The following is a 27819-nucleotide window of genomic DNA, read 5'->3' on the forward strand; positions in this document are numbered from 1 at the left end:
CCTGGTTCCTTGGCAAAAATAAAGAAGCAACTGCAGGATTCCCCCAACAAACAGCACTCTTGGCAGAAGGGGTAGGCAAGTCCTTGGATCAGCAGGCTTCTTGTCCTTGGTTCAGGTTTCCTTGTCAGAAGTGATCTAAAGTCTTGGTTCAGGGGTCCTTCTCTTATACCCCTTTTTGGCTTTGATCCCTTTGTCCATGCAGGGGAAGTTCCCAACATCCTGGGTTTGTTGTGGGTGTAGCCAGGCAGAGGCACCTGGTCTATTCACTGTGCAGGGCTGGGTCCTCAGACGCCCAGCAGGAGGTGGAGCCAGCATTGTCACTGGCAGGAGCAGAGCTATCGGCCTCCTGGTAGGAGGTGGGGCCAGGATCGTTCATGGCAGGCACAGAGCCATCAGTCGCCTGGCAGGAGGTGGAGCCAGCATTGTATCAGGCAGGGCAGGCTATCAGGAACTACTCTCCCCCTACTCTCAATGCAAATGTCCCACTCATCCCACACTGACTCACTCAGACCTCTGGAGCCACCCAGCTCCTGTCACACACACACCAAACCAGCAGAAACCAGAAATAGTTAGACAAGAAAATAGCCACTTTCTAAAAGTGCTATTTTCAAACCCAGAGTCCAAAAACCATCCACACCAATGGATGAGTGATTAAACCCCGAGTTCAGGGATACCAAACTCGACATTGCACCATGCTCCCCGAGCCAGCTAGGATTATAGCATTAATAATCCTGGCAGCCCATTCTAACTAATGGAGAGCAGGTTACCTTACAATAGTAAAAAACGAATATGGCTGTTAAGCATGAGCGAATTTTGCGAATCTGGCGTTCGCGAATTTTGCGAATTTTGCGAATTTGCGAACTCGCAATCCGCAAAATCCGCGAATTCTCGTGAATTTGCAGATTTTTTTTTGTGTGTTCGCAAGGATTTCTGCCAGTTCGCGAGGGTTTTGTACCAGTTCGCCATTGCGAACTCACATGTCGGCTCGCAACGGTCGCGATTATGTTGTTTCTACGTCTGGTTCATCATCACAGGTTCCCAGCACCCTCTGTTTCACCCCTGCCACCCTCTGTTTCACCCATGCCACCCTCTGGTACATCAATGCCACCCTCTGGTTCATCATCACTGTAGATTATGGGGGGGAAAAGCAAGCACACCTGCCCTGCTTCAACTGACATGAATTAATTTGGGGTTGATTTATTAATGTGTCACTGTTTTAAAATTCCAGTCTGGCACCTGCTTCCTTATCTGTAATTTGCTTTCTGTTGCAGTGCAATTTTTTTTTCCAGGACAGTTGTGGCCTACTTGTAGCTATTCTATGAGCCTGCTGTGAGGGTCAGAGCAGGCAAAAGCAGGGTCATACAATTGTTGCAACTAGCAACTGAACTCTGGAGGTGCCCCAGTCAGGAAGCACTACAGGGAATGGTTACTAATGATCAGTTTGAACTTTTGAACCTGCTGAATGCTTTCACTTTTGCAAAACTCGTTTTTCTGCAGAACAGCATTACAGCAACTGTAATGCCCCAAATAAGCTTACTTGTGAAAGTTGATTTCTAATCCAAAAGTGATCCAAAGAAAGTCAAAAGGCCTCAAATCCAAAAAAGTGCAGGCACATGTCAACCTGAGGAGTTATTCTGATAAAAGTCATCATTTTCAGAAGGTCTATGCTGCTTGCTAGTGGATTTCTTGTGCAGAATTGCAATTTTTGTAAGTTCGCGAGTGCGAGATTGTTGCTGCCCGCCGCACCTACATGTTCGCAATTGCGAACTTACACCGCACGCCGGAAAATTGTATCACCAAGAAAAAAAAATCCGCTGCGTGCGAATTTGCGGATTTTCGGTAAATTCGCGAGCGTTCGCGGATTGCGAATTTACCGAAAATCCGCAAAATTCGCGAGCGGAACGGATTTTCCGCCCATGCTTAATAGCTGTAATTCACTATTAGGACATGCCAACTTGGTCAGGCTTGTCCTACCTCATGCTTACAATGCACCCTGCCCATGGGCCTACCATAGGGGTGACTAACATGAAGTTAAGGGAAGGTTTAGGGACTGGCAAGTAGATGTACTTGCGCAGTCAGCGTGACAGTACCAGACTGCACGTAGGCCTAGCAATGGCAGACCTGTAGACATACTTTTACTAGGCCGCTCTTGTGGGTGGCACAACATGTGCTGCAGGCCCACGAGCAGCATTTGTATTTACAAGCCCTGGCACTCCTGGTGCACTAGACTAGGGACTGACAGTAAACCAAATAAGCCAAACATGGAATTCAATCAATACAGCAATTTTACATAGGGAGCACTTGCACTGTGGCACTGATCAGCAGTGGCACAGTGCCCAAAGCATTATACCAGCAAAAACATCGTAAACAGAGGAGGCAAACAGAAAAAAAAATGGAGGAGAGACTCAAGCCAATGATGTCAGGTCTAACACGTGTCCCCTCCAGCTGAAATGTGGGGAGAACTACCCTGCACCTAGGGAGTCCTCATCACTAAGGCGGAAAAATCTGGACAGACCATCAGCATTGGCGTGATCTGTGCCAGGGCGGTGTTCCACCGTGAAGTCCATCCCCTGTAGGGAAATGGACCACCTCAACAGTTTTGGGTTCTCACCCCTCATCTGCATCAACCATCTGAGGGGCCTGTGGTCTGTCTGAACCCGGAAGTGAGTCCCAAACAGGTAGGGTCTTAGCTTCTTCAGCGCCCAGACCACAGCAAATGCTTCTCGCTCTATCGCACTCCACTTCTGTTCCCTGGGAAGTAACCTCCTGCTGATGAAGGCTACAGGTAAGTCTCGGCCCTCTTCATTCACCTGAGCTAGAACAGCCCCCACTCCATGCTCTGAAGCGTCCGTCTGGACAACAAATTCTTTAGAAAAGTCGGGTGCCTGGAGTATAGGTGCTGTGCACATTGCAGTTTTCAGGGTGTCAAAGGCCGTTTGACAGGCGTCAGTCCAGATCACATTTCGTGGCTGCTTCCTGGAAGTCAGCGAAGTCAAGGGGTGCACCATGTTACCATAATCCTTGACAAACCTCCTGTAGTAACCCGTGAGACCTAAGAAGGCTCTCACCTGAGTTTGGGTTTTGGGCGGTGCCCATGCCAGGATGGTATCAATCTTGGGTTGCAGGGGGGCCACCTTGCCGCTCCCTACTTGGTGCCCCAAGTACACCACAGAACCCTGCCCAATCTGGCACTTACTGGCTTTAATTGTGAGGCCTGCTCTGCGCAGGGCCAACAACACTTCCTGGAGGTGGTGCAAGTGTTCCTCCCAGCTGGCGCTGAACACTGCAATGTCGTCCAGGTAGGCGGCACTGAAATCCTCCAGTCCAGCCAAGACCTGGTTGACCAACCTCTGGAAGGTGGCAGGGGCATTCTTCATCCCAAAAGGCATAACCCGGAATTGGTAGAGCCCATCTGGTGTGGAAAATGCTGACCTCTCTTTTGCCCCATCAGTTAAGGCGATCTGCCAGTACCCAGACGTCAAATCAAACGTACTAAGGTACCGGGCAGCCCCCAACCGATCTATGAGCTCATCAGCTCTAGGGATGGGGTGCGCGTCAGTTTTGGTGACTGAATTGAGTCCTCGGTAATCCACACAGAACCAAAGTTCTGGTGAAGCACCAGGCGCCGCAGCCTTCGGGACCAAGACCACTGGGCTGGCCCAAGGACTGCTAGAGGACTCAACCACACCTAAGGCAAACATTTTGGAGACTTCCTCCTTGATGTATGCTCTGACCTTGTCAGTCACCCTGTAAGCCTTGTGCTTCACAGGAGTGCTGTCCCCGGTGTCCACATCATGGACACACCACTGAGTGACACCAGGAATCAAGGAGAACAGATCAGGGAATTGTCCCAACAGTTGGCGACAATCTTGCTGCTGCTCAAGGGTCAGCGTGTCAGAGAGGATAACACCATCCACTGACCCATCTTGCTCTTTTGCATACAGAAGGTCAGGAAGAGGCTCACTCTCCTCCTCCATTCCAGCATCTGTAGCTAGGAGCATGCCCACTTCGGACCTTTCTAAGTGGGGCTTCAAACGGTTGACATGCAGGACCCTCAAGGGGTTCCTGGGAGATTTCAAGTCCACCAAGTAGGTGACATCGCTCTTCTTCTCCACAACCTTAATCGGTCCAGTCCACCTGTCCTTGAGCGCACAAGGTTCCACAGGGGACATGACCCAAAATTCTTGACCAGGCTGAAGCTCTACCAGAGTGGCATTCCGGTCGTACCACCGCTTCATCTCCTCCTGGCTGGCCTCCAGATTTGCCTGAGCAAGATCTCTGAAGCGCCTAGTCTGGTTCCTAAAGGCCAGCATGTAACTGTATACATCCTGGGGAGGTTTCCTGGGAGATTGCTCCCAGCCTTCTTTGACCAGACTCAAAGGTCCTCTTACCGGGTGACCATACAAAAGCTCAAAGGGGCTGAACCCTAGAGACTTCTGTGGCACCTCACGGTAAGCAAACAACAGGCATGACAAGAGGACGTCCCATTTACGCCTCATTGGTTCTTCAAGACCCATAATCATGCCTTTAAGTGTACGGTTGAATCTCTCAACCAACCCATTACCTTGAGGGTGGTAAGGAGTGGTGAACTTGTAGGTTACCCCACACTCCTTCCACAGAGACTTCATATAATTGGAAATGAAGTTGGTGCCCCGGTCTGACACCACCTCTCTGGGGAACCCCATGCGGGAGAAAACACCCATCAGTGCCCGTCCCACCATGGGGGCCGTCACTGTTCTGAGATGGATGGCTTCCGGGTACCATGTGGCATGGTCCACCAAGACCAGGATGAACCTGTTGCCCAGGGCTGTCTTGGGGTCCAGGGGCCCAACAATGTCAATCCCCACCCGGTCAAAGGGGGTACTGACCACTGGAAAAGGTTGGAGGGGAGCCTTCTGCTTCCTTCCGCTTCTCCCACTTGCCTGGCAAGTGTGACAGGTTTTACAATGGATGTCTACATCCCTTCTCATCCGAGGCCAATAAAAATGGGTGACAAGCCTGTCATAGGTCTTGTCCTGCCCCAGATGTCCAGCTAACGGAACGTCATGAGCCAAACCCAGTAGGAAGGCTCTGAAGCGCTGGGGCTCGCTATACAGGAGGTCGTTCTCCCAGTAAACAAACTGTGACCCTGACTGATCACCTGAGGTTTGGGCTGAGGCCTGCTGCCTCATACCCACAAGAGAAGGGCACACTCTCTGTTCTGCAACAAATTCTTCCCTGGAGGGACCACCATCCTGCTGCCAATGGGTCAGCTCGGGCAGGTCTCCCAGTTCAGCAACTTGTTCCCCTGTGGGCTCCAGGGCATCCCCCTCGGGGTCTGCCTCCTCCTGGACCACGGGAACTATGGGGGACGGTTTCCCGCGCCCCCTGCCTCTTCTCTTCACAGCTGGGTCCTGGGCCATACTTTCAGGCTCCGGGATCCCATCAACACCCATACTAGCTGTCATGGATCGAGTGGTTGCACACACCCACTCTGGCACACCCAACATTTTCAAATGTGTCCCCCTCTCCACCTTAGCCCAAGGGGAGTCCTCCAAATCATTGCCCAGGAGACAATCAACATGCATGGCGGGCCTCACAGCAACCTGAAGAGTACCTGAAACTCCCCCCCATTCAAAGGGAACCTGAGCTACCTCACACTCTTTCTGGGAGTTGTCAGCAGCTATCACAGGGTAGAATGCGTGGGGAACCACCTGCTCTCTGGACACCAAGTGACACTTGACAGCTGTCACACTCGCTCCAGTGTCTCTGAGGGCTTCCACTCTATGGCCATTATTGGTCACCCACTGCCTATATTTATTAGTGTTACTAGGCAGAGGGGGTGGAGGGACCATTTCCATGTCTCCTAGAGAGACCAGGGACATCTCTGCGGGACCCCTCCCACCAGGGGCAATCATCTCCTCCCCTCCCAGGGCTACACTGGCCAACTGACGGGGGTGCACGTAGTGGTACACTAGAGTCCCTCATGGGACACTGGGGATCATAAAAACGATGTCCCACCTGCTTACAAACATAGCAGGTCATTGGGCCCCTATGAACAGGTTTACCTGTCGGGGCCCCTGGCTTCTTCACAGGGGGTGGCTGGGAACCCTTCCCTTGGTTCCCTTGGGAATTACTTTGGGGCCCTTTCTGGAACTCCCTCTGTTTACCCTTGTCCCCCCCACTCTTCTGCTGGGGACCCTGCCCACCTTTGGCTGAGTCTCCCACTGGACCCTTGTGGACCCTGGTACTGACCCAGCGGTCCACCTCCTCAGCAAGTTTTCTAGGGCTAGCTATCTTGCTATCAATAAGGTGCTGGCGCAGCTCTGGAAAACAGTTATTAGACAAGTTCTCCCAAGCAAACAAATCATAAAGAGCTTCATAACTTTCCACTTTGCTGCCCTTTACTCAACCATCCATGGCTCTGCAAAAAAATGACACATATTCAACCCACGTAGTACCAGGCAACTTTTTACATTCTCTAAAGGTTTGTCTGTACTTCTCAGGGGTTAGGCCATACCTTAACATTAAAGCATCTTTCATATGAGTATAAGACATCCTATCCTCTACAGGCATGTCCAACAAGGTATCTCTCCCCTCATTCACAAAGCGACCCCTCAACCCCGCTCCCCAATTCTTCTCAGGGACCTGGTGGGCCAACAATGCTAACTCATATGCTTTAAACCACTGACCAATATTTTCATTCTTCTGAAAATCTTTGATCACATCTTTGGGAAAATAAAACGTACTTTCTGCAGGCACAGATGGGATGCTGCCACCAGAGGGATTCAATTCTAAACTTTTAGCTTTGAGCTCTATCTCCCTCAACCTTGCATCAGGCTCCAAAGCTAACTTTTCTCTTTCAAACTCCATCCTTTTGATCTCCAAATCAGCTTCTCTCCTGCCTTTTGCATTTTCTAACTCCAACTGCCCATTTATCTTAAGCCTTGCCATTTCCATGTTGTATTCTCGCTCTTTCGACGTTTCTTCTCTTTCTTCAGGGGAAAGACCTTTGGAGGAAACACTGCTCCCGGGAGAGGACACGGCCCCATTCACTGGCACCTCCTCATCCCCTTCCACTGGCGGTACCACCACCAGATCAGTGGGATCTCTGGCCTCCAACCAGGCCTGCAATGCTTTAAAATATCCTGGCTTATTTTTGAGGCCTGTGGTAGGAACTTTCAACTGCTTGCAAAAGGATTTCAATTGGCTTGATGTGTAGTCGTTGATTTTTGCTCTATCAAATTCCTCCACAACAACAACAGGGGTAGTGACTCCGGCGTCACTCATGGTCAAAACTGGCAGTGTTAAAAAAATCAGGCTTCAGAAAAGCGGAGAACAAAAATAGAATCGTTCCAAATAGATTGTGGCTGCGCTATGGTCTGCTTTCACTATGTAGCGCACACTAATCACAGCACATGGGTCATAAATGCAAAGTTCAAATCCTCACCGCTGACCCACCAATGTTAGACTTGGCTGCCTCTAGTTGGCAGAGGTATACACTTCTGACAAATAGGGACTCACCTCCTCTAGTCAGGGCAAGGGGATCACACACTTAGATAACCCCTGCTCACCCCCTTGGTAGCTTGGCAAAGCAGACAGGCTTATCTCAGAGGCAGTGCGTTAAGCATTTATGACCACATACAGTAATAAAGTGAATACACTACAAATGGACACGACACAGTAGTATTATAAAAATAAGGATTTTTATATAAGGCTTAGCACAAGACCAAATAACGACAAAAATATACCACAATCTTAATAAATACTCTTGGAAGGAAAAATAATAGTTCAAGTGTAGTTTCTTCTTAGCACAAACTGAATAAAGAACAAAGAACGTACCCCGCCAGTAGATAATGTGGTCCCAAATCCGGGATCCCAGTATATGAGGGGTGATAAACCTAGGAGTTGGTACTGCACATTACAAGATTAACGCCATTCAATTACTTGCAAGGAAAGGTTTTTAGCAAATATATAGGTATTTTTATTTTAGTGTAGAAAGCATTTATATACATCCATCGCACATGATTATCTTATAAATATTGCACAATATACATAGTCAATTTAGAAAACAGGTAAAAGTGACAAAATAACATTCATCTTAGGAACCTACCCAGTAACATTTCATACTTCATTCATACTTTCATTCTTACAGTGTTTCAAAACCTAATACTACCTAAAGTTCAGACATTCCACTCACACTCTTCAATTCATGCAAATCGTTCTGTTGTATGCCACATAGGGATGGTAGATATGTGGCATAGAGCAGAATATTGTTCCAGACAATTAATCTTGTTACGGCACCTAGTTGATACTACATAGTATGCCGTATTTCTTGAGCCACGAGCCTACCTTCTTAGCACAAAGTCTTTAGTATCAAAAGCAACTCTTCTTCTTTAAAACACAGTTCTTGGCAACAATGTAACCCACACGGGAGTTCAGCGTCGACCGCGAGGAGCGCTACGTCGAGCCCGGAGTCGCACGGACCCCCACAACACAGTACCTTTGAAAAGCGAAGCACACGATGATCAGCGGCGTCGAGATGTCCAGCATCGCGTCTTCGGCGTCGATCGGGCCTCGGAGTCGGGGCGACCTGCAGCGGCGTCGACAGATGTCAGGCAGGAGCAGTGCTCACGAGGTGAAGCAGGATACGGCGTCGTCATCGATGTCGATGATGATGTTGCAAGAGTGAGCAGCGCTCACGGCATCGAGAGGGCTTCGAAGTCGATGCGATCAGCAGCGGTGCAGACACGGGGTCACTTGGAGCTGGAGCCGAACTCGCTACTCACTGGGGTTGCTGCTGGCGTCGATCGGGCCCGGCGGCCGGCGTCGAGGAAGCAGGACACTGGAGCCGTTACTCACGATGTCGAGCTGGATTCGGCGGCGTCCGTCGGCGTCGAGATTGCTGGTTTCTTTCAGAGGTGCTGGACTTTCAGGTTCCAGCAACAAGCACTTTTAGCAAATGAAGTCCTTTAGCCCTGTGACTTCAGCAGGAGGCTGGCACTCTTCCAGCCCTTGGAGATTTTCTAAAGCAAAGCTTGAGAGTACACACACAGTTCCTCTCTACTGGTTCCTTGGCAAAAATAAAGAAGCAACTGCAGGATTCCCCCAACAAACAGCACTCTTGGCAGAAGGGGTAGGCAAGTCCTTGGATCAGCAGGCTTCTTGTCCTTGGTTCAGGTTTCCTTGTCAGAAGTGATCTAAAGTCTTGGTTCAGGGGTCCTTCTCTTATACCCCTTTTTGGCTTTGATCCCTTTGTCCATGCAGGGGAATTTCCCAACATCCTGGGTTTGTTGTGGGTGTAGCCAGGCAGAGGCACCTGGCCTATTCACTGTGCAGGGCTGGGTCCTCAGACGCCCAGCAGGAGGTGGAGCCAGCATTGTCACTGGCAGGAGCAGAGCTATCGGCCTCCTGGTAGGAGGTGGGGCCAGGATCGTCCATGGCATGCACAGAGCCATCAGTCGCCTGGCAGGAGGTGGAGCCAGCATTGTATCAGGCAGGGCAGGCTATCAGGAACTACTCTCCCCCTACCCCAATGCAAATGTCCCTCTCATCCCACACTGACTCACTCAGACCTCTGGAGCCACCCAGCTCCTGTCACACACACACCAAACCAGCAGAAACCAGAAATAGTTAGACAAGAAAATAGCCACTTTCTAAAAGTGCTATTTTCAAACCCAGAGTCCAAAAACCATCCACACCAATGGATGAGTGATTAAACCCCGAGTTCAGGGATACCAAACTCGACATTGCACCATGCTCCCCGAGCCAGCTAGGATTATAGCATTAATAATCCTGGCAGCCCATTCTAACTAATGGAGAGCAGGTTACCTTACAATAGTGAAAAACGAATATGGCTGTAATTCACTATTAGGACATGCCAACTTGGTCAGGCTTGTCCTACCTCATGCTTACAATGCACCCTGCCCATGGGCCTACCATAGGGGTGACTAACATGAAGTTAAGGGAAGGTTTAGGGACTGGCGAGTAGATGTACTTGCGCAGTCAGCGTTACAGTACCAGACTGCACGTAGGCCTAGCAATGGCAGACCTGTAGACATACTTTTACTAGGCCGCTCTTGTGGGTGGCACAACATGTGCTGCAGGCCCACAAGCAGCATTTGTATTTACAAGCCCTGGCACTCCTGGTTCACTAGACTAGGGACTGACAGTAAACCAAATAAGCCAAACATGGAATTCAATCAATACAGCAATTTTACATAGGGAGCACATGCACTGTGGCACTGATCAGCAGTGGCACAGTGCCCAAAGCATTATACCAGCAAAACCATCGTAAACAGAGGAGGCAAACAGAAAAAAAATGGAGGAGAGACTCAAGCCAATGATGTCAGGTCTAACAGTATTTTTATTGAACATTTTTATATATACCAAGTGTACATTAACAATATGCATTCGGGCCAGGACTCATCCGACTCAGACTGAACTAACCAGACAATAAACCCAGTCAACATCGATAAATGACCCAAGCTGCAGTGTATGAAGTGCAATAGTGCTCGGAGGCGGATGTATGACGTTACAACGCATACATTCACAACGCATACCATCACAACGCAACTTTTACATTGCAGGATCCATTACAACGCATGCTATTACAACGCATGCCATTACAACGCAGATGCTCTTACAATGTATGTATCGGTAAGTATATTATTCAATTAATATTAATTTAAATTTAATTTAATTACAATTTTTTTAAATGATTTATTTAAATTAATTGTAATTTTTAATTAATAAAATAGAATTTACTATTCTAACTCCAGGGGGGTGTAATAGTAGGGTAAGTGCTGGATAGTGTAGGGGTAAAAATTACTATTCTAACTCCAGGGGGTTGTAATAGTAGGGTAAGTGTTGGATAGTGTAGGGGTAAAAATTACTTTTCTAACTCCAGGGGGGTGTAATAGTAACATAAGTGCTGGATAGTGTAGGGGTACAAATTACTATTCTAACTCATGGGGGTGTAATAGTAGGGTAAGTGTTGGATAGTGAACATGGAGTTTGGATAAAATAAAATTAAAATATTCAAAATTATTATAATAAATTAAATTATAATTATTTTAAGAACATTAATTAAAAAATTGCAATTAAATTTAAATAACATTTTTTTTAATACAATTATATACTTACCTATACTTACGTTGTAATGGCATGTGTTGTAATAGCATCTGCGTTGTAAGGGCATGCGTTGTAATGGCATGTGCTGTAATGGATCCTGCGTTGTAAAAGTTGCGTTGTGATGGTAGTGCATTGTAAAAGTTGCGTTGTGATGGTTGTTTCCCTCGGAGGCATGTCATGAAGTGTATCATGTAGTATTAAGTGTGACTCAGCATGGGTTCCTTATTTCTGGGGCTTATGGACATGTCCAGTGCCTTTGATTGTGTTTTGCATGGTAAATTATGGCATGTAACGGAAGATCGAGATGTAGACAGGTCCTTAATCAATCCCATCAGAGGTATTTACCCAGACTTGGGCACCTCAATGTGGTTTGGTCTTGGAAGGGAATGCTCAGAGCCTTTTTGAGTTTGTAGGGGGAAAAAGGCAAGGTTGCGTTCTCGCCCCTTTCCTCTTCATATTATACATCAACCTTGAGAGGGAATTTTTCCAGATGTACAGGGACTTGCCACAGATAGTGCGCCATCCTATTCCAGCTCTGCTTATGCAGATGATACTGTCCTTATGGGGCATACCCCCCTGGTGCTTCAGTACATTTATACTGTTTTCAGCCTTAATGGAATGGCTGGACCTTAAAGTTGACATCAAAAAATGTTTTGTTATGTATTTCAGCTTTAAACTCCTAACTAAACTTAAATTCTTTTTGCATTCCAAACCCATACAAACCACGAATATTTTCAGCTACCTGGGTCTGGTGTTCAATAATTCTGTATATTGCCACGAGCAATAGGAAACCAGAAACAATGAGTTTGCGTACAGCATTAACGCCCTCTTTCGATTTGCCATTAACTTGTGAAGGAGACCAGTTCACCACATGCTCGCGATCTACCTGGCGAAATGCCTTAGCGTGGTTACTTATGGGCCAGAATTCAGGGCTTCAACAAAGTATCTGGGTTACAGACAACTTAAAACAGGTTTGCCTGGTGTTTGCTGTCCCTTCCCCAAAGCACCACCACCTTTATTTGTCTTAATGAGTTCGGATTAACCCCCTCGCACGACAAAATATATCATATATTTTATATCATGGTAGCGAGTTTTGACCAGTGAGGCGTTAGAATTAAACAGAGTGATCATTGAGGATTGCCTGCTACAGGACCTTTGCCTCAATATTTTTTGGCTGAGGGAGATCAAGGATTCCACTCTGGCCTTGTCTAGACCAGAGTTGTTTGAAAATCTCTTATCCCTCTCCTCCCTCATCAAAAAGTAATTTAGGGACTTGTGTTATGCTAAGTAAGGGGTAGCAGGGTGGGACAGAGTTAGAAACATGCCCTCTTATATATCAAAATGTATTTTTATTCAGGTTCAGACTAAACGTATTCCATCAGTTTGTGGCATATCTTCATAGCAATAACTGGGAGCGTCACCTTGCCCCTTGCCCCTGTGATACAATCCCACCACAAAGCAGTTTTAAGTTTTTCTGTGGAATTTACTCCAACCCCAGATCGTGTACCATCAAAGCTCTCTTGAACAAACTCTATTTAAGACATTGCACTCAGGGACATTACTTCCTTCAGCGTTTAGCTTCCAATGAAACCATAATGACTTGTTATACCTATCTAAGACTGGTAACTAAGATCAGGAAGTCCCAGGGGAGTAGTGGGGACACTAACCCTGGGCCCTGCATTGACCTACATCCTACAACATTATGATACTGTAGATCTGTGTTGGTTTACTTGGGAGTTCTGTTTTGCAGATATCACAATGCCTGCGGGAAGAGTTTCAGCACTGGTAGGGTCCTATCTAAATTTTGCAAATATAATATAATACATTTTCCACAGACTTGAGCCCCATATGAGTTGAATGTTTACACTGACTGTTATTTATTGTATCGCATCACTGGCACTTTAGTTAGAGTCCCCTAATTGCCCTTTCTGTCCCTAAAACTAACACAGAGCTGAAGTCCTTTGTATTTCTTCCTCATTTAAAGTGCAAGAACCAAGATACTGACCTTCAGGATGTGGTCTTGATATTATGCCCGCTACCACGGGTTGTAACTTTAATCAAGCACGGTACCTGCTTTTTGAGGAGTTACCACATGCTTGGTGCTGGTCTATTCATGTTTCCTCCAAGTTCACTTTTGATCTCTCAGAGGTAATAATTAGGTAGCTAGGCGCGATATCGTACACTTAGTTGAAGTTTTTGCTTTCCTTCCTCTTCTTTTGAATCTAAGTTAATCATTTCATACTGTCCTGGGATAGTATGCACTGGGCAATGTCAAGGCTTGATAGTGCTTTTTAAGAATTGCTAATATTAGGTATTTTCAAAGACACTTTAAGATATTACTGACATTGCAATGTTTTTTTTCTCATTGTACTCTTATGGTCTATTTGCTTAGATCGAATACAGTTTATTTTGATACTGATTTTGGCTCAGCATGGGGGTTAGGGAAGTTCCAATATCCAGACGGGGCTCATATAGGTCAGCACTCTGTTGTGGCGCCCTGGTCATTTCACCTGGCTGGGAGCCTCAATGTTCACTGTCCATCTGTAGACTTCACTAACGGCTTCTACGGCCCCTTAGTTATGAAGCTGTCTACAACTTCTTGCCGTTGGGCAAGGTCCGCATCCTCCCTGTGGCAGGGCATTCAATGTCAGTGGTATGCATCATCATACTTAGTTGATGTGTGGTGAGATGTCGTGTGTAGGCAATTGAATTGGGTATTTTAAAACCCGAAGTTCCTGAAAACAGTGCAACATATATTTCCTACTAGAATGGAATACGTAATTTCTATGTCCTGTAATTCTCATTGCCCTATCTAACATTTCCTACAAACTTATTTATACATGTATGAATAATTGTCTGTGTACAATGCGTGTGTGATGTATAGTGCTCCTACACCCTCCACTTGTATGGATAGCGCTATAAAACAAATGAAATGAATGTGTAAGAGTGGCTATCGAGATATGAGGGGCACTATTGAAATGTGGTGGTGTGGGAATCCATGGAGAAAAATGTCATGGGGGCAGGGCAGAAAACAAAATTGTTGTTGCGGTGCCACCAGCGCAAAAGCATGCCAAGCATGCAACATACATTGCACTGTTTAAGCCGCCAGTGAAACATTTGACCACATCCTTGATAGTGACACACTCACTCAATGCCAATAGAAAAAAAATGATAAAGCCATCATTACAACTCTGATCCTTTTAAGTCAGCCCCTGGTCCTTCCTCAGTCGCCAACAGTCTTCCAGGTGGCACTAGTGGAGCAGTGATGGCAGCTCCTTATGTAGGGCTTAGGCTAAGGCAAGAAATCTCCGGTCCTGCCCCTATCTTTGTACTGTATGGGAACAACAAAGCTACAATTACAGAGTAGTGCCCATGCGTGGCACTTGTTGCATCCCAATGTAATGGGAGCAAACTACAAATAACGTGGTGGAAGGTGGAAATATAAGCAGCTGAGATATAAGTGGGCAGACCAATAGGTTGTTGATAAGTGACATTGGAACTGAGGAACAACAGCCGTAAAGTCCAGTTGTATACCTCTCTAACAGTTTTCCCTTGTACTGCCAAATTGCAAGTCTGAAAAAACAGAGAAAAAATTATCCAGTCATTCATGTCATAAAGACAGCAGATGCTCCATTTAAGAGACAACAAATTGCATTCATCTGCACATGCCAAGGCAAATGGCATATGCAGGCTCACAGTGGGAATGTACACCGGTTACTGTATCTATCACCCGCAGGTCACTTTCTTACTAGTATTTGGTTTCCTAACAGGTAGAAATAAGGCCCAAAGTCTCCATTCTAAGTCCTGTGGGCCTGATTCACAAAGTTATGTTTACATTTTTGTGTAAGTTTACTCATTTTCATTCAAATAAACTTTATTCGGTTTACATATCAGAAAACCATAAACAGTTACATTTCATCTATAAAAATGTACAAAGCACATAATACATAACTGGACGTACAATTACTATTTTTTGCTATTTGCAATTTCTGGTTTAATAGTAAGTTTACGACTGTGGAGACTCCACAGTCGGGAAGAACTCTGCACTTAAGTAGATAGGCCTGTCCTACCTTTTTATGTGCAGAAAAGATAAAAAGATAGGCATGTCTTTATCTAAAGTTGTGAATAGGGCCCTGTGTGTCTCTGGTATTGATTAGTTTGTGTTTACTCTGTGGAGTGTGACCGCTTCAGTCAGTTAGAAGTCCAGGAGCCATTTAAGGAGGTTTCAAGCTCTCTCTTGTAGTCCTTTCCAGACAGGGAATGTTGATTCCGGTGCCACTGCTCTGCAACCAGTTTGAATCTGTTAGCTCAGTTCGTCTATCCCTTCTGAAGGCAGTTTTCAGGTGATGTTTCCATAGCAGGCTATGGTGGGGACGTTTCCAGGCAGAAAACTTAAACAAAAACACAATGTGAAGTAAGTTCTCACATCTGACTGCCATCAGTGTCTTGGAGTAGTACCTCTAGAAGTTGGTACCAGCGAGGCCGACGGATGCGGCGCTCGCCTCTGAAGCTCCTTACTCTCGATGTACTAAGGTTTAAGATATTCATGATTACAACCACATACGCCCCCACGCCATCTCTCCACACAGCGGTACCGGGGAACGTCTTCACAACCCAACCACGGGATTAAAAACCGATGTATGATTAATCCATTATTGGTTACTCGCCTGAATATTCCTTGACACCCCTTGCCCCCGTCCTGAGGAAGACCCGCCGCTGAGGACTGCATTTACCCTTATGCCACAGGGTCAAAACGTCGACGTCCCCCAATTAGGCCGGCACCCTAAAACCTGACCCCCTACACCTGTAACACAGATAAGGTTACACTCTGAGAACAGCAGTCTAACTAAGAATATTACATCTAACTGTACATATAGGGGTAGGCCTGAACTTTGATGAGAGACCATTTTCAGTTGTACTGGATCTAATATGCTGAAAATATTGGAATCTCTGTTTATAAATAGCGACTATTTTCTCTTTTCTTTTCTCTACTCTCCCTCACAAGAGCACTGATCTTTCACACACACCCTCTTTTCTGATGATAACCATGTAAATATTTTTTCTGAATTAATTGGGTGGGCTCTATGAAATAATTATCATTTTTGTTTGAATTATAAATGGTGTTATCGATCATTACTATAGTGGCCTCAAATATTGATCACTTGTCTATTTTTCTATTGCCTATAACACTGTATGTGCCTTTTGGAAGTCGATCCCTTGAATTATTCAATGCTACAACTTAATTTCTTGCTACGTTAGTCTAGGACCATTGTTTTCTTGTGCCGACCTGCTATAAAGGAAGCTGTTTTTTATGCTCCCTGCACCCTCCATCTCTTCTAATGGAATCCAGTGATCAAGAAGGATCATTCTGACAGGACACTGTAAAAAGGACAGAGAGGTTAGCCAGGTTCCATCTTGTTCCATACTTTACCAGTGAATCTTACTGTTCTAATACCACACAGTTGCATGCTATGCAGATCTATAATGTAAGTCATCTGTTACTCCTTATTCACATACAATATGCTCAGGTTGTCAGCAAACTGCCTTGTGTTGGACCTTTAGTGGAGGTTTGGAGGGTGTGGCTAGTAGGCTTCTTCCTCCCTATTAGTGACAGGTCATGTCTGGTGCTAGGGATTCAAAAATGACATGCTTGCATTTGGTGTGCGAGTTGTGAAATGCATGGCTGTTGTGCGAGTTATGGATCAAGGCAGTAACCATAATTGAGAAATATCATTGTTTTTTCTTTTTTGGGGTCCCCGAACCATAACTTACAATTTCTTTTCTTTTCTTGAAGTAATGTGTTTTTATAAAGCACTTCATTCACCTAACATAGACTAATTTGGTAGAGTACACATGATACACATAATATGGCCGTGTGCAGCATAACTCAGCAGTTGACTTTGTTCTTAGGCTTGGCAGTCGCATCGGCCTGCTGCAGGCAGACAACCTGTACGAATGATCTGCACAAAAGCAATAATAACAAGAGTAAGCTAAATATACTAAGCATCTGACAAATTGTGTGCACAGTATTCAAATGGCACTAAAGTTAGATGGAAATTGAAAACACCTTTTCAGCCATCACACTCTATTTATGATCTAACCCTTCTCAGCTCGACCAACACCTTTTTAAAATCCTATTAGCTCAAAACTATTGTAAACTCTATGACACTCTAGTCCCTGCATGGCACTCCACAATACTCTATGCCACTCCATTCTATGATATTCCACATCAGATTTCTCCACTCTGTCCACTCCTCTCTAAATTAATGTACTCCACTCTATGCCACAACACTCCACTCTACTCCTCACCCACTATGCTACTCCACTCTACGACACTCTACTCGAAGACACTCTACTCCACTCTAAGTCCTTCCAAACTCCTCCGCTCCATTCTACTCTACTCCCTTCACGACAATCCACAACACTCTACACCACTCCACAACACTCCTGTCTACTTCACTATACTATACTCTGCTCTATGCCATTCTACTCTATGCCACTCTGCTCTACACCACTAACATTTAGCAATGCTGAATACCAGGCACTCACATGGCTAAAACACTTTGACAAAGCCAATAGTTCTTCAATAATTAGGTGAGCCCTAAGAGAGTCATGGGTGAAAACTCTCCCCTGCCAGGCACCCTGTACGAGCGAAAGGGAGACAAGAGGCAAATGTCCAGTGCTGAACTTGAGACTGTTGTTGGAGATAGGATCCACCGGCACTCATTTTTGGGGACGAGCACTTATTGTAACTTAATAAACTTTGAACCAGAGAAGAGAAAGAAAAACACTAAAGAGGGAATTAAAGTGGAACAGGAAGACATAAAAACAGTGAGAAATGGAGAAAGCATGGTTGAAAAATAACTTATAATTTGATAGAAAAAGAGCCAGGGAGAACCTGTTGGTAGATTTGAGTGACACAAGATGGAATTAAGACTACACAGCCTTGGAATTTGCCTCTCCAACCTTTGATATCGTTGGCCTCGGGCTCCAAAAGAAAACTTTGAGACCACACACTTATTTTTTTTTTTTACAAATTAAGCATGGCATGCATCTGCCCTGAAAGATCAAGACCGATCAAAGTTACGGCTCTATTCTTTTTATTTTATCCCAGAGATCCTTGGTATTCATTGTCTACCTCATGGGACAGCCTCGTACCCTCCTAGACATTTCTATCCAGACATTTTCACTGTCAGTTTTGGCGGAGAATGATATTTCAGTGTAAAAAAGATTTAAAAAAAGGCAAAAAAATGCATGAAACCATGTGGGAAAATGAGATTTACATTGCTTCCATTAGTTTGCCGAGGGAACCTGTATGCTATAGAGTTGGAAGAGAACCCATTTGCTTCAGCCCTAACCGAACTCTCTCTGAAAGATGCAATCTGCGTGTTTTGAGAACTTTGCTCTATTCTTTTTCGGAACTGCAGTGTTCAGTTTCCTCTCCTTTTGACTTTTCTTACACTTTCTTTTCTCCTTTCAGTCTTTCCTCACTCTGCACAAATAATAAGTCCCCTAGCAAAAGTCCTTTGATCCTGACAATAGGGGACAAATGCTACTATTCATAGTGTCAATTCTGAATTCCCGCACCAGACAACTCCAAGATCAAGTTTCAACCAACAATGCTGCTTGAATGAGTCCCCACCAACCTCCCTCTGGAAGAGGGAGTCTTTGCAAACTTTGCTTATTCAAAACTCACTTTAGAGACATAGGAGAACGTTTGGGCTTTTTGGGTCGGAAAAACAAAGTACCTACTACTACTATGACTGTGTTCTTATTGTTTTGAACACGTTTTTCTCATTCAGTGACGCTTGGTATAATGTAACAGCCCTTTAATTACAGCATGTTTTATGATAACATTCTAAGGTTCAACGAGTTGCCCAAACCAGCAGATTAGGAACTTCAAACACCAATAAGATTTATGAGTTATGCTTGGTGACAGGTTATGGGGTTTCTTGCATGCATATGTTTTGGTATTAATGTATGTTTATTATGTATTCTGCCACTTGTATGGCCACTAGAATGGCTTGCAGTGTGGCTGGACTTGTATCCTCTTTAAGAGCTGGTCTTGAGGATTCTGTCACAGACTGTAGTCTGGTTTCTTTTTGGTTGAGTTGGGAAAGCAGTGGCATGGATTAGGTTAATTCACCGCTTTCAACTGTATGTTTGGTCACATGTGTATTGTATAAGGGATAAAGGCAGTGTGGGTGGTGAAACCCGGCTAGTGCTGTAATTGCCCCCTGCTAATCACTGCACTCCCTGCTATGGCAAACTGTGGGTGTGCAATTACATCAACACTCAGATTCTGAACAATAGCAGTGGTAGGCACTGCTTTAATTGTGCACGACACAGCCATATCCAAATGTACTGCTGTACATTATAAGTATATTGCAAATTATAGAGGAATTACATTACCATATAGAAGAACGAGATTGAACTCCGAGTTCTTTATAAGGTTATGGAACTCCGAAGTGACTTGTAATGTCCTTATCATATGCTTCAGGGGGCACTCTATCCCATATAATACATGGTCACACCATTACCTTTCCCTCAAATCACTTAAAGCCTTGGTGCGTAGCTTTTTCATATGAAAGGCGCAGCATATTTCCAAACATGAAGAATGAAAAGAGACCCTCTAGTGAAACATTAAACACATTAAAAACCTGTTGAATATTTGTTGCAAAAAGATATTAGAAACAATTAAAGTCTCTTTTTAAAAAAAACTGCAGTAGTTCAAAATGTGTAGAAACATACAGAAATATTTTAACATTTCTATAATTATCTAAGGAATTACAAAATAATCATGTTCTTTCTGCCAGTCACTTTAGGATAGAAAATAGAGCAATTGAAAAAAGCAACATTTTATTTTCATTGCTTTAAACAGCTGCTCCATGACCTGAGGTTTCTTTCATCTTGGCTGCTGGTTCTGGCAGCAGGGATTGTGACGTCAGAACTCGACTGTAATAACTTATGATAGTTGAGTCCTGACATCTTTCCGTCACAAATTGCCGATTATAAAGCAGACACTTGTTTGTACAGGGATTATAGTGGTTACTTGTGTTTGGTGAGTGGAGCTCGCAGACTAGACCTATTTGGGTATATGCCATTTGGGGGAAATGTTTTGTGCTTGGGTTTGGCTTGAAGTATATGTATTAGTTATTTAAAACTATAAGATCTCAGAGTCGAAAGTTTACATCTTAGGAAGCAGTGTTGTGTTGGTATTTTAGTCTGTTGTTTTGTAGTAAAATAAAATTGCGTCAATTGGGGCTGTGCTTTGTGTTTGGTGAGGTCAAACTATGGGGGACCTCAGTGCTACTTCTGATTTATGGGCAATACCGTGTCTAATATTTCCTCTTGGACATTGTGCGCTTCGTTGTGCAAGGTTGCAAGCACAACCACCCAGCATCTCCCAGCTTGATGTGTCTGTGTGCAGGCACGAAGAATTGACGTCCAATTTCAGGCTCTGGCCTGAAACCTGTTCATCCTGATAAATTCATCAGCGACCGCCAGTGCCAAAATAAAACTGTACAAAGCCAACAAAAGTTCACACTGAATACACAAAAGCGCTGCTTTATGGAAGTGCCATGCCAACTGGTTTATCAGTACATGGGTATATGAGAAGGTTGGAAGTAGTTTAAAATGATCTTCTGATTATGTGTTGAAACTACATAATGTGTTGCTTAGTGGTTAATTGATTAAAAGGCCGTAATGTTAGATGATCTCATTTCATTACACAAACGCGAGGTTGTGTTTTCAAGCCTAGTGTTGGTGCGAAGACTAAAACAGAATTCCTTAAATTTGTATAATACAAGTGAGGGTGGGCAGATGCGCCAATACCACTTAAAATGTGTTTTGGTGTTGTCTTTGGCAGCGTTGGCATTAAGGTTCGCTAATAACCCCACAGTTTACCCATGCTTCACATCTATTGCTTTCTTTTATTCCAGACGTGCTGAAATGTGAACCTGCTTGTATGGTTGATGAGGAGTGCTATAACAATACAGGGATTGCGGAGTGCAGATGTAATACAACCATATATCTACATGCAAGTAAGTTTCAATTTCTTTCACTCTGCATTTCTTCTTTGAATATATTATTTTGATGAAATAATTTTAAAATGACATTTGTATTGTATGAAAGTTTTTATTGTCAACATTGAATAAGGCATTCGAACACTATTACTCTACGATGTCCAATACAGTTTAAACGAAAATCTGTCTGTAACAAATCCTGCTTGATTGTTGTGAACCGAGGACAGGATGTATTTTTAAAGTCTATTAGCCAAATATGTGGCTGGGATCTTCACATTCGAGTTACTGAGGTAGATGGGACTTTTCAACGACAGAGGTAAGTGGTGAGTTGAGTCTGTATTTTTGACCATGAGTATCTGAACAATCGCTGTTGTAGGTGCGCTGGCGTGTAAGTCAGATCGAAATTTCTTAATCAATGGATCCAAACTAAGGGGGCCATTAGGATGACGGTCGGATAACGGGACCGCCCGCCATAAGGGCGGGGGTCTAGTGGGGGAAATTAGGATGCGCCCGCCACAGTGGGGGGTGCATCCTGCATTTTTAACATTGTGGTGGAGAGCACCGCCCGCCACAATGCTAAAAATACATGTTGTGCATGTGTTGTGTTGTGCATGGCAGGCACCGCGCGGTGCCTGCCACGTTGTGCATGCACATGTAGGGGGGACCATAGGTACCCCCCATGTGCCTCCCCCACCCCCCATCATCCAAACTAGAAGACCGCATGCTGCCGTCACAGAAAGGCACCCTCCCTCCTGCATCCTAATATGGATGGCGGTGTCTAGCAGACACCGCCACCATATAAACCCTTTTCCGCAACGGTCCCAAGGCGACCGGGGCAGAAAAGCGGCGGACGGTGTTTTCGTCCGCCGTGGTCCCCCCCGCCATAGTAATATGGTGGGTGGGAAATGGGTGGCAGGCGGGTAAGGATTTCGGACCCCTAAGAGTAACCTGCCAGTTTTCATGGAGACTGATTAAGATACACATGTATTAAAATCAAAAATAGGAAACATTATTTTCTGTTTCTGGGCTTGGCTGGAGTGCTCTATTGCTACTCATTGATGTGCTGAGGCAAGCCAATAATCACAAGGGGAATGGATCACTTGTACCTGCAATGCCGGGGTCAGGTGTGTTAGCCAACGTAATATAAACCTCATTCACGTGCAGAAGCGTAAGAACGGTATATCTTGGTTCTCAGCTCCTAGAGACGTGAAAGCATCATCATTGGGTTTATTTGGATGAAATGCTTTCCTCCACCTTGAGGTGAGACTACTGGTTTTTACTGTAGTGACCAGAAATGTAGTGAAAAAGGGTGAGGTGAACTAAAAAGTGAAAATGAGCTAAAATTGCTTTACTCTCCCTCTTAAACAAAAGTTTATTCAGAGGGGGAGATGGCAGGATTTAAAACAAGCATTTGCAAAGCAACAGGTCTCGCATTTACGCGAGTTTTAACTATTGACATTGCACACAACTATGCCCTTTATTTTGTTTTTTGTTTTTAAAACATAAATAAAAGGCATTGCCATTTACAATGCCAAAAGCTTAAACGCACGTAAATGCGAGACCTATTTCATTGCAAATGCTTGTTTTATTTGTGTGCCAAAGCAGCTAATCAAACTCCAACAGAAATTCATCAAGGCTTTAATGAGCATCTCCTATGGCACTGAAAGTTTACAGGCTGCAGTGTTGTTTCTACGTGGAAAGTTATAAGCAAACAATAAAGTTGTTACAGTTGGAGCTCGAGAATCATATCTTAATCATTAATTATTTGTAAGTTATTGATGAGAGCGTGTAAACCGGTGTTGGCACCTCTTAAATGACAATCTATGCTAGGAATGCAAATAAATGTTGCTCGATTTGAACTGCAGTGTAGTTCGCGAAGTGCGTGAGGAAATTGTGTTTAGCATAGAGCAGTTAAGGCACAGCAAGGGCTGAGTGAGCGCGTAACACCAAAACCCTGCTGCTAAGGAATACGTGAGGTTTGACCGTCTGCAGCCAGAGAGGAGGGGGAGGGGCAAGGGAGTGAAACTTGAGCAGCCACTGCAGGAGTGCACTAACGCACACCGTGCATCCCTTTCGTGAAGCACAAGGGCCCAAGATTTCACATAACTTCCTGATGTACACACCAATACAACCACTGTTTTGTTTAGTTTTAAATAACTCAAACACAACCCGAAGGTATTGGAGCGCTTTCCATGCCAGGCTGTCCATGGGTCTTTGCGTATGCGCAACTAGGGCCCGCCCAAAGTCAAGATGATGGTGGACAACGGCCTTCGGCCGAGGGCATCATTTTAGCCTTATGGGGGCCTGGTTCGTTATTCTGACACACTGTGAGTTAGATTCAGATGGGTCAGTTCTGTTGGGTTGAATGCTCCGTATTTAGAGAGCTCTTTAGGGTAAGGCGTGTGCAGCAGGGACCTCAGGTAACTGGATCAGGCTCACTCCCGGGCTTGTCAATTTGATGTTATGGGCCAAATGGTGCTGCACCCTGAGTGAAGGACATAGTACAGCATCTAGTTCAACGGTTCTGTAGGGAACCATTAGCAACAGCAGCTGCGCACATGGGTAACGACGTAGCTTCTTTTAGTTTGCCCACTATTGGTTTCGCACACTGCAGGGGAGAGGGCCTGACCAGGTGGTCAGGGGCACACTTATTGTCAAAGTCGGGACTTCCGTAAGCGCGGCTAGGGCCTGCCAAGATCATGAGGGACAATTACCTTTGGCCCAGGGCATCCTTTTAGCCATAAGGGGGCCTGGTTCGCTTCATTTGACACACGGCTGGGGGATACAATTGGGTCAGTTTTGTTGGGACGTATGCTCCATTGGGCAGAGCTCCTTAGAGTAAGGCGTGTGCAGCATGGACTAGGGGTAGCCAGCCCAGGCTTGCTCCTGGGTTTGTAAAGTTGATGTGATGGGCCAAGGGGTGCTGCACCAGGTGGAAATGATATAGTACAGCATCTAGTTTTCCAGATCCGTATGGGGTCATCATTAGCAACAGCAGCTGCCTATATGGATAGCAGTATAGCCTCTTTTAGCTCGCCCAGTGTTGGGGCGGGCAAGGTCAGCAGTTTGGCAGCCGGAAACAGCGGAGAGAAAACTATGTTTCAACAGAACCCTGATACACTGTCGGGAATAAATGCAAGGTTGTAGGCTATGCATAAATAGGCCTTTTGGTGTGCAGGGGGCGCGAGTATGCCATGCCCAGGATGGTGCGATTGGCCTTGAAAGCCCTGAAATGGAAGGGATGGAACACGAATAGGGACATCTCCAGAGCACAGTTGGCAGTGATAGTTGAGAGGTTCAGGGACATTACTGATACAGTTCACAGTCCTGTAGAGCGGCTGAACTGATAGGGGATTTTGGTTGCGGGGCAGCACAGCTGTCCAGAGGAGAAAAGTACATGTCCTTGCTTGCGCCGAGGGAGGCCTCTGAAGGAACAGGCTGTAAGTAACTAGGTAACTAGGTCTATGGTGGCGGGTTGCCCTGGGGGACGGCGGCCACACCTAGTGCGGTGGCGGAATTACAGGGTGACCCAAAGGCTGTAAGGTGCAGTAAGGGTACCCTCTACAGGAGCACAGTAAGGGTGCGAAAGCCGAAATTCCAGAGGGAGGTCCTCACGTTGGACCCTGGAGGAGCAACAAGGCTTTGAGGTTCATGGGCTTCACCTGCCCGAGGTGAGAATAGCCCTATTTCTGCTAGAATAAGGCCAAGCATTGGCAGCAGCAGGCTGGAAGTGAAGGGTCAGTGTCTGGGAACTCCCGACATGCACTGGAATAGCTTGAAGCAAAAACTTCTGCAGAAACTGGGTAAGGGGGACTCACCACCCGATTTATTGGTAATACACCTAGGAGGTGATGAGTTGGTTGCACATGATGAGGAGCACTCTGTGCGAATTGAGCAACTTGCTAGGGACTGGGGAGTTATGGCAGTCCGAAATTACCCCGAGGCTATCTTGGTGGGGCGCAAGGGCAGGGGAGGCGATGGGGATCTCATGGAGGCGGGTGAACAGAGCAATGCGCAAATTCACAGAGCAACAAGGATTTGGTTTTATAAGACATGGGTTGCTACATGCAAAATGCACAGGGTGCTTTGAGGAAGATGGCATACACCTATCCAAAGTGGGGATGGACCTCTTCCTGCTAGATTTAGCGGAAGCATTGGTAGCGGCAGGTTGTAAATAAAAGAACAATAGAAGGTGGGGGGGCTCTGGGGCGGTGGCGGCCACACCCAGAGCCATGGCGGAGTTACAGGGTGATCCAACGCTGGAAGGTACAGAAGGGTACCCTCTACAGGAGCACAGTAAGGGTGCCAGAGCCAATTATCCCCAGGGAGATCCTCGGTGGCATCCTGGAGGAGTGACGGCGCCCGTTAGTCCTTTGGGCGGTTGTGGACCTGAGCAACCGGGGGTTGCCTGCAACGCTCCGCACCCCGTAGTGTGGAGGGGCGTGAATAAGGGGTGGACTGGAGGTCCGCCGGGGGGAGGGGCTAGCCCTTCCCCCAAAATTGACAACACCCCCGCGGTTAACACCACAGGGGGTTTATGGCTCATCAGGTGGGCAGGTCGCAAGTGGCGGCCTGACCCTGGATCGCCCGTAGGATAACCCAACATATTGGCATAATGTTTATGCAAATAAAGCTGCAACAACTTTCTCCAACAAAACATTGTGTGGTGTCTGTTATTATAGGAAATTGTTGTGAGCGGTCTGGGGTATCGGTGAATGTTGACACTATGAGCACTGGTTTTTGTCAAGCTTGAAAAGCACCGCTTTAGAGTTTGAATCTCCACCGAACATAGGTGATAGAATGCGTAATCAAAGACTGTCCCAAATGAAAAGACGCTGAATCGTAATTGCAAAAAAGTTCAAGGTTCTTTTAATAGTCCATTTAAGAAACCAGCCAACGCGTTTCGTTCCGTCAAGCGGAACTTCTTCAGGGCTGTAGATCATAAAGTGAAAGAAAAAACATACAAAAAACCAGTGTAAGTTACTTCAAAACAACATGTGTACATACATAAATAAATACATAAAAGTTGCACCAAAAGAAACCCATATTAAAAACACATTACTGACTAAAAATTGCAGCATTTAGTCACATAAATGCATTGTTGAACCATTTCTCTAGTTATTATGCTGCATATTCAATCTATTTAAGTCCCTTTATATACCTTGGGTCCGAACCCAAAAGTGAGGTAGTGTTATTGAATAAAAAAACATTCGGCTATTCACATATTTTCTTGGAAGCAAGTCTTCCTACATATTTGAATTCAAAGTGCAATTACAAGAAACAGCGTCACCATTGTTATTGACATCTGAGCATTAGACTGTAGTAATCATTCCGCACCAAACATTTTCCATACCTAACGATTCATATCACATAGTATAGGGTCACAGGCACTTATTTAGCCCCAAGGCAGTGTTGTTACAAACAATGTTACAAGAAATGTTGGACAGAGGAGATTATGTTTAGACAAGTTGTTAATGTAAGACATATAATGTAGCACCGGGACATGAAACTCAAGCTCAAAGTTGTCCTCATAACACAATGTTCTAAAAGCACCTCATTGAAAGGACTTATTAATTGTGGGCACTTGTTCTGAATTCATTCGTCCCCCCAGTCATCAAAAAGGCCAGCTCGATATACATGAAATTGATACTTCTCTTTCTATTAGATTCTCTGACTAAAGATAGGAAAATATTAATAAAATGGAATTCATTCGAAAATATGTATGATTCCTACCGCAATAGGTGTCACCACACGTGTATATGTTCCAAAGCAAAACGTCGAGTTAGAATGCATCCATTCCCTCTATGCGGGTGGTCAAAGATGAAGTAGGTCCAAATTAAAGGGAATATTTTTCTCAAATGGTATTTCTCATAGATTTTTTGAAGGGTGTGAAAATATGATATTCGCCTAAGAATACAGAAAGTAAAATATAAGGGAAATGTTAGTCCCCAAGTCTTGCATATATGTATCCTTGAGTGCCTATGTATGTAGTTCCCATGTGATGTAAAAGCATAGAGATTGCATACCTTACTATTTAGACGAGCGTACTTCTCACAATCCAAAAGATCCTACTTCTTCTGCCTAGCTTCATGTGTGCTGCATAAGTCACTTTGAGGTAGTAACCTAAAACAATATATTTAGTGTAACCAATATGTCACGAAATGTATATATAATCCTCATTAATACCTTTATGGGTCAAGAGAATGCGGAAATGTAAAAAAACGCCATGTTACTTAGAGAGTGCTTTGGTAGTAATTAACCCAAAAAACTACCAATCCCCGTATGTAATTCACAACATGTATCCCATGTGTCCATAAGGCACATTGTGAAACCGTTAGTATTACCAAGTAACCTAATATAAGGTAATCTAAGTCTCCGTTTCTACCCGAGTATGTGTACAGTTCTCGCATTATACTTGAGCTATAATATAACGTACCTTAATAATGTGACGTGCACATTTTGCACCGTCAAGTAGTCCTACTCTTAATTCTTCAGTTGGAACACAATGTCAAAGTCACTTTGAGGTAGTCACCTAAAAACGATATATAAACGTCCATGAGCTATATTGTATATATCATTACAAACACAAGTCAGAACGCAGTTTTATCAGGACCCGCTGTTAGGATAAACGTGGGACCGGCTCGCGGGAAACCCACCCATATTATTAAAAAATCATTTCGTA

At 45.0% G+C, this 27819-nt stretch overlaps 1 protein-coding gene across 1 annotated transcript in view; it reads left to right on the forward strand.

Annotated features, from left to right (window-relative positions):
* LOC147733115 (uromodulin-like) overlaps positions 1-27819 on the forward strand; it is a 257692-nt gene that overhangs the window by 93838 nt on the left and 136035 nt on the right. The window contains exon 4 of the mRNA XM_086957661.1: positions 21054-21155. Within this exon, the coding sequence (XP_086813787.1) occupies positions 21054-21155 (102 nt within the window). The remainder of the gene's footprint in view (positions 1-21053; positions 21156-27819) is intronic.

Source organism: Lissotriton vulgaris, chromosome 2_1 (genome assembly GCF_964263255.1).
Source record: "Lissotriton vulgaris chromosome 2_1, aLisVul1.2, whole genome shotgun sequence".
NCBI lineage: Eukaryota > Metazoa > Chordata > Amphibia > Caudata > Salamandridae > Lissotriton > Lissotriton vulgaris.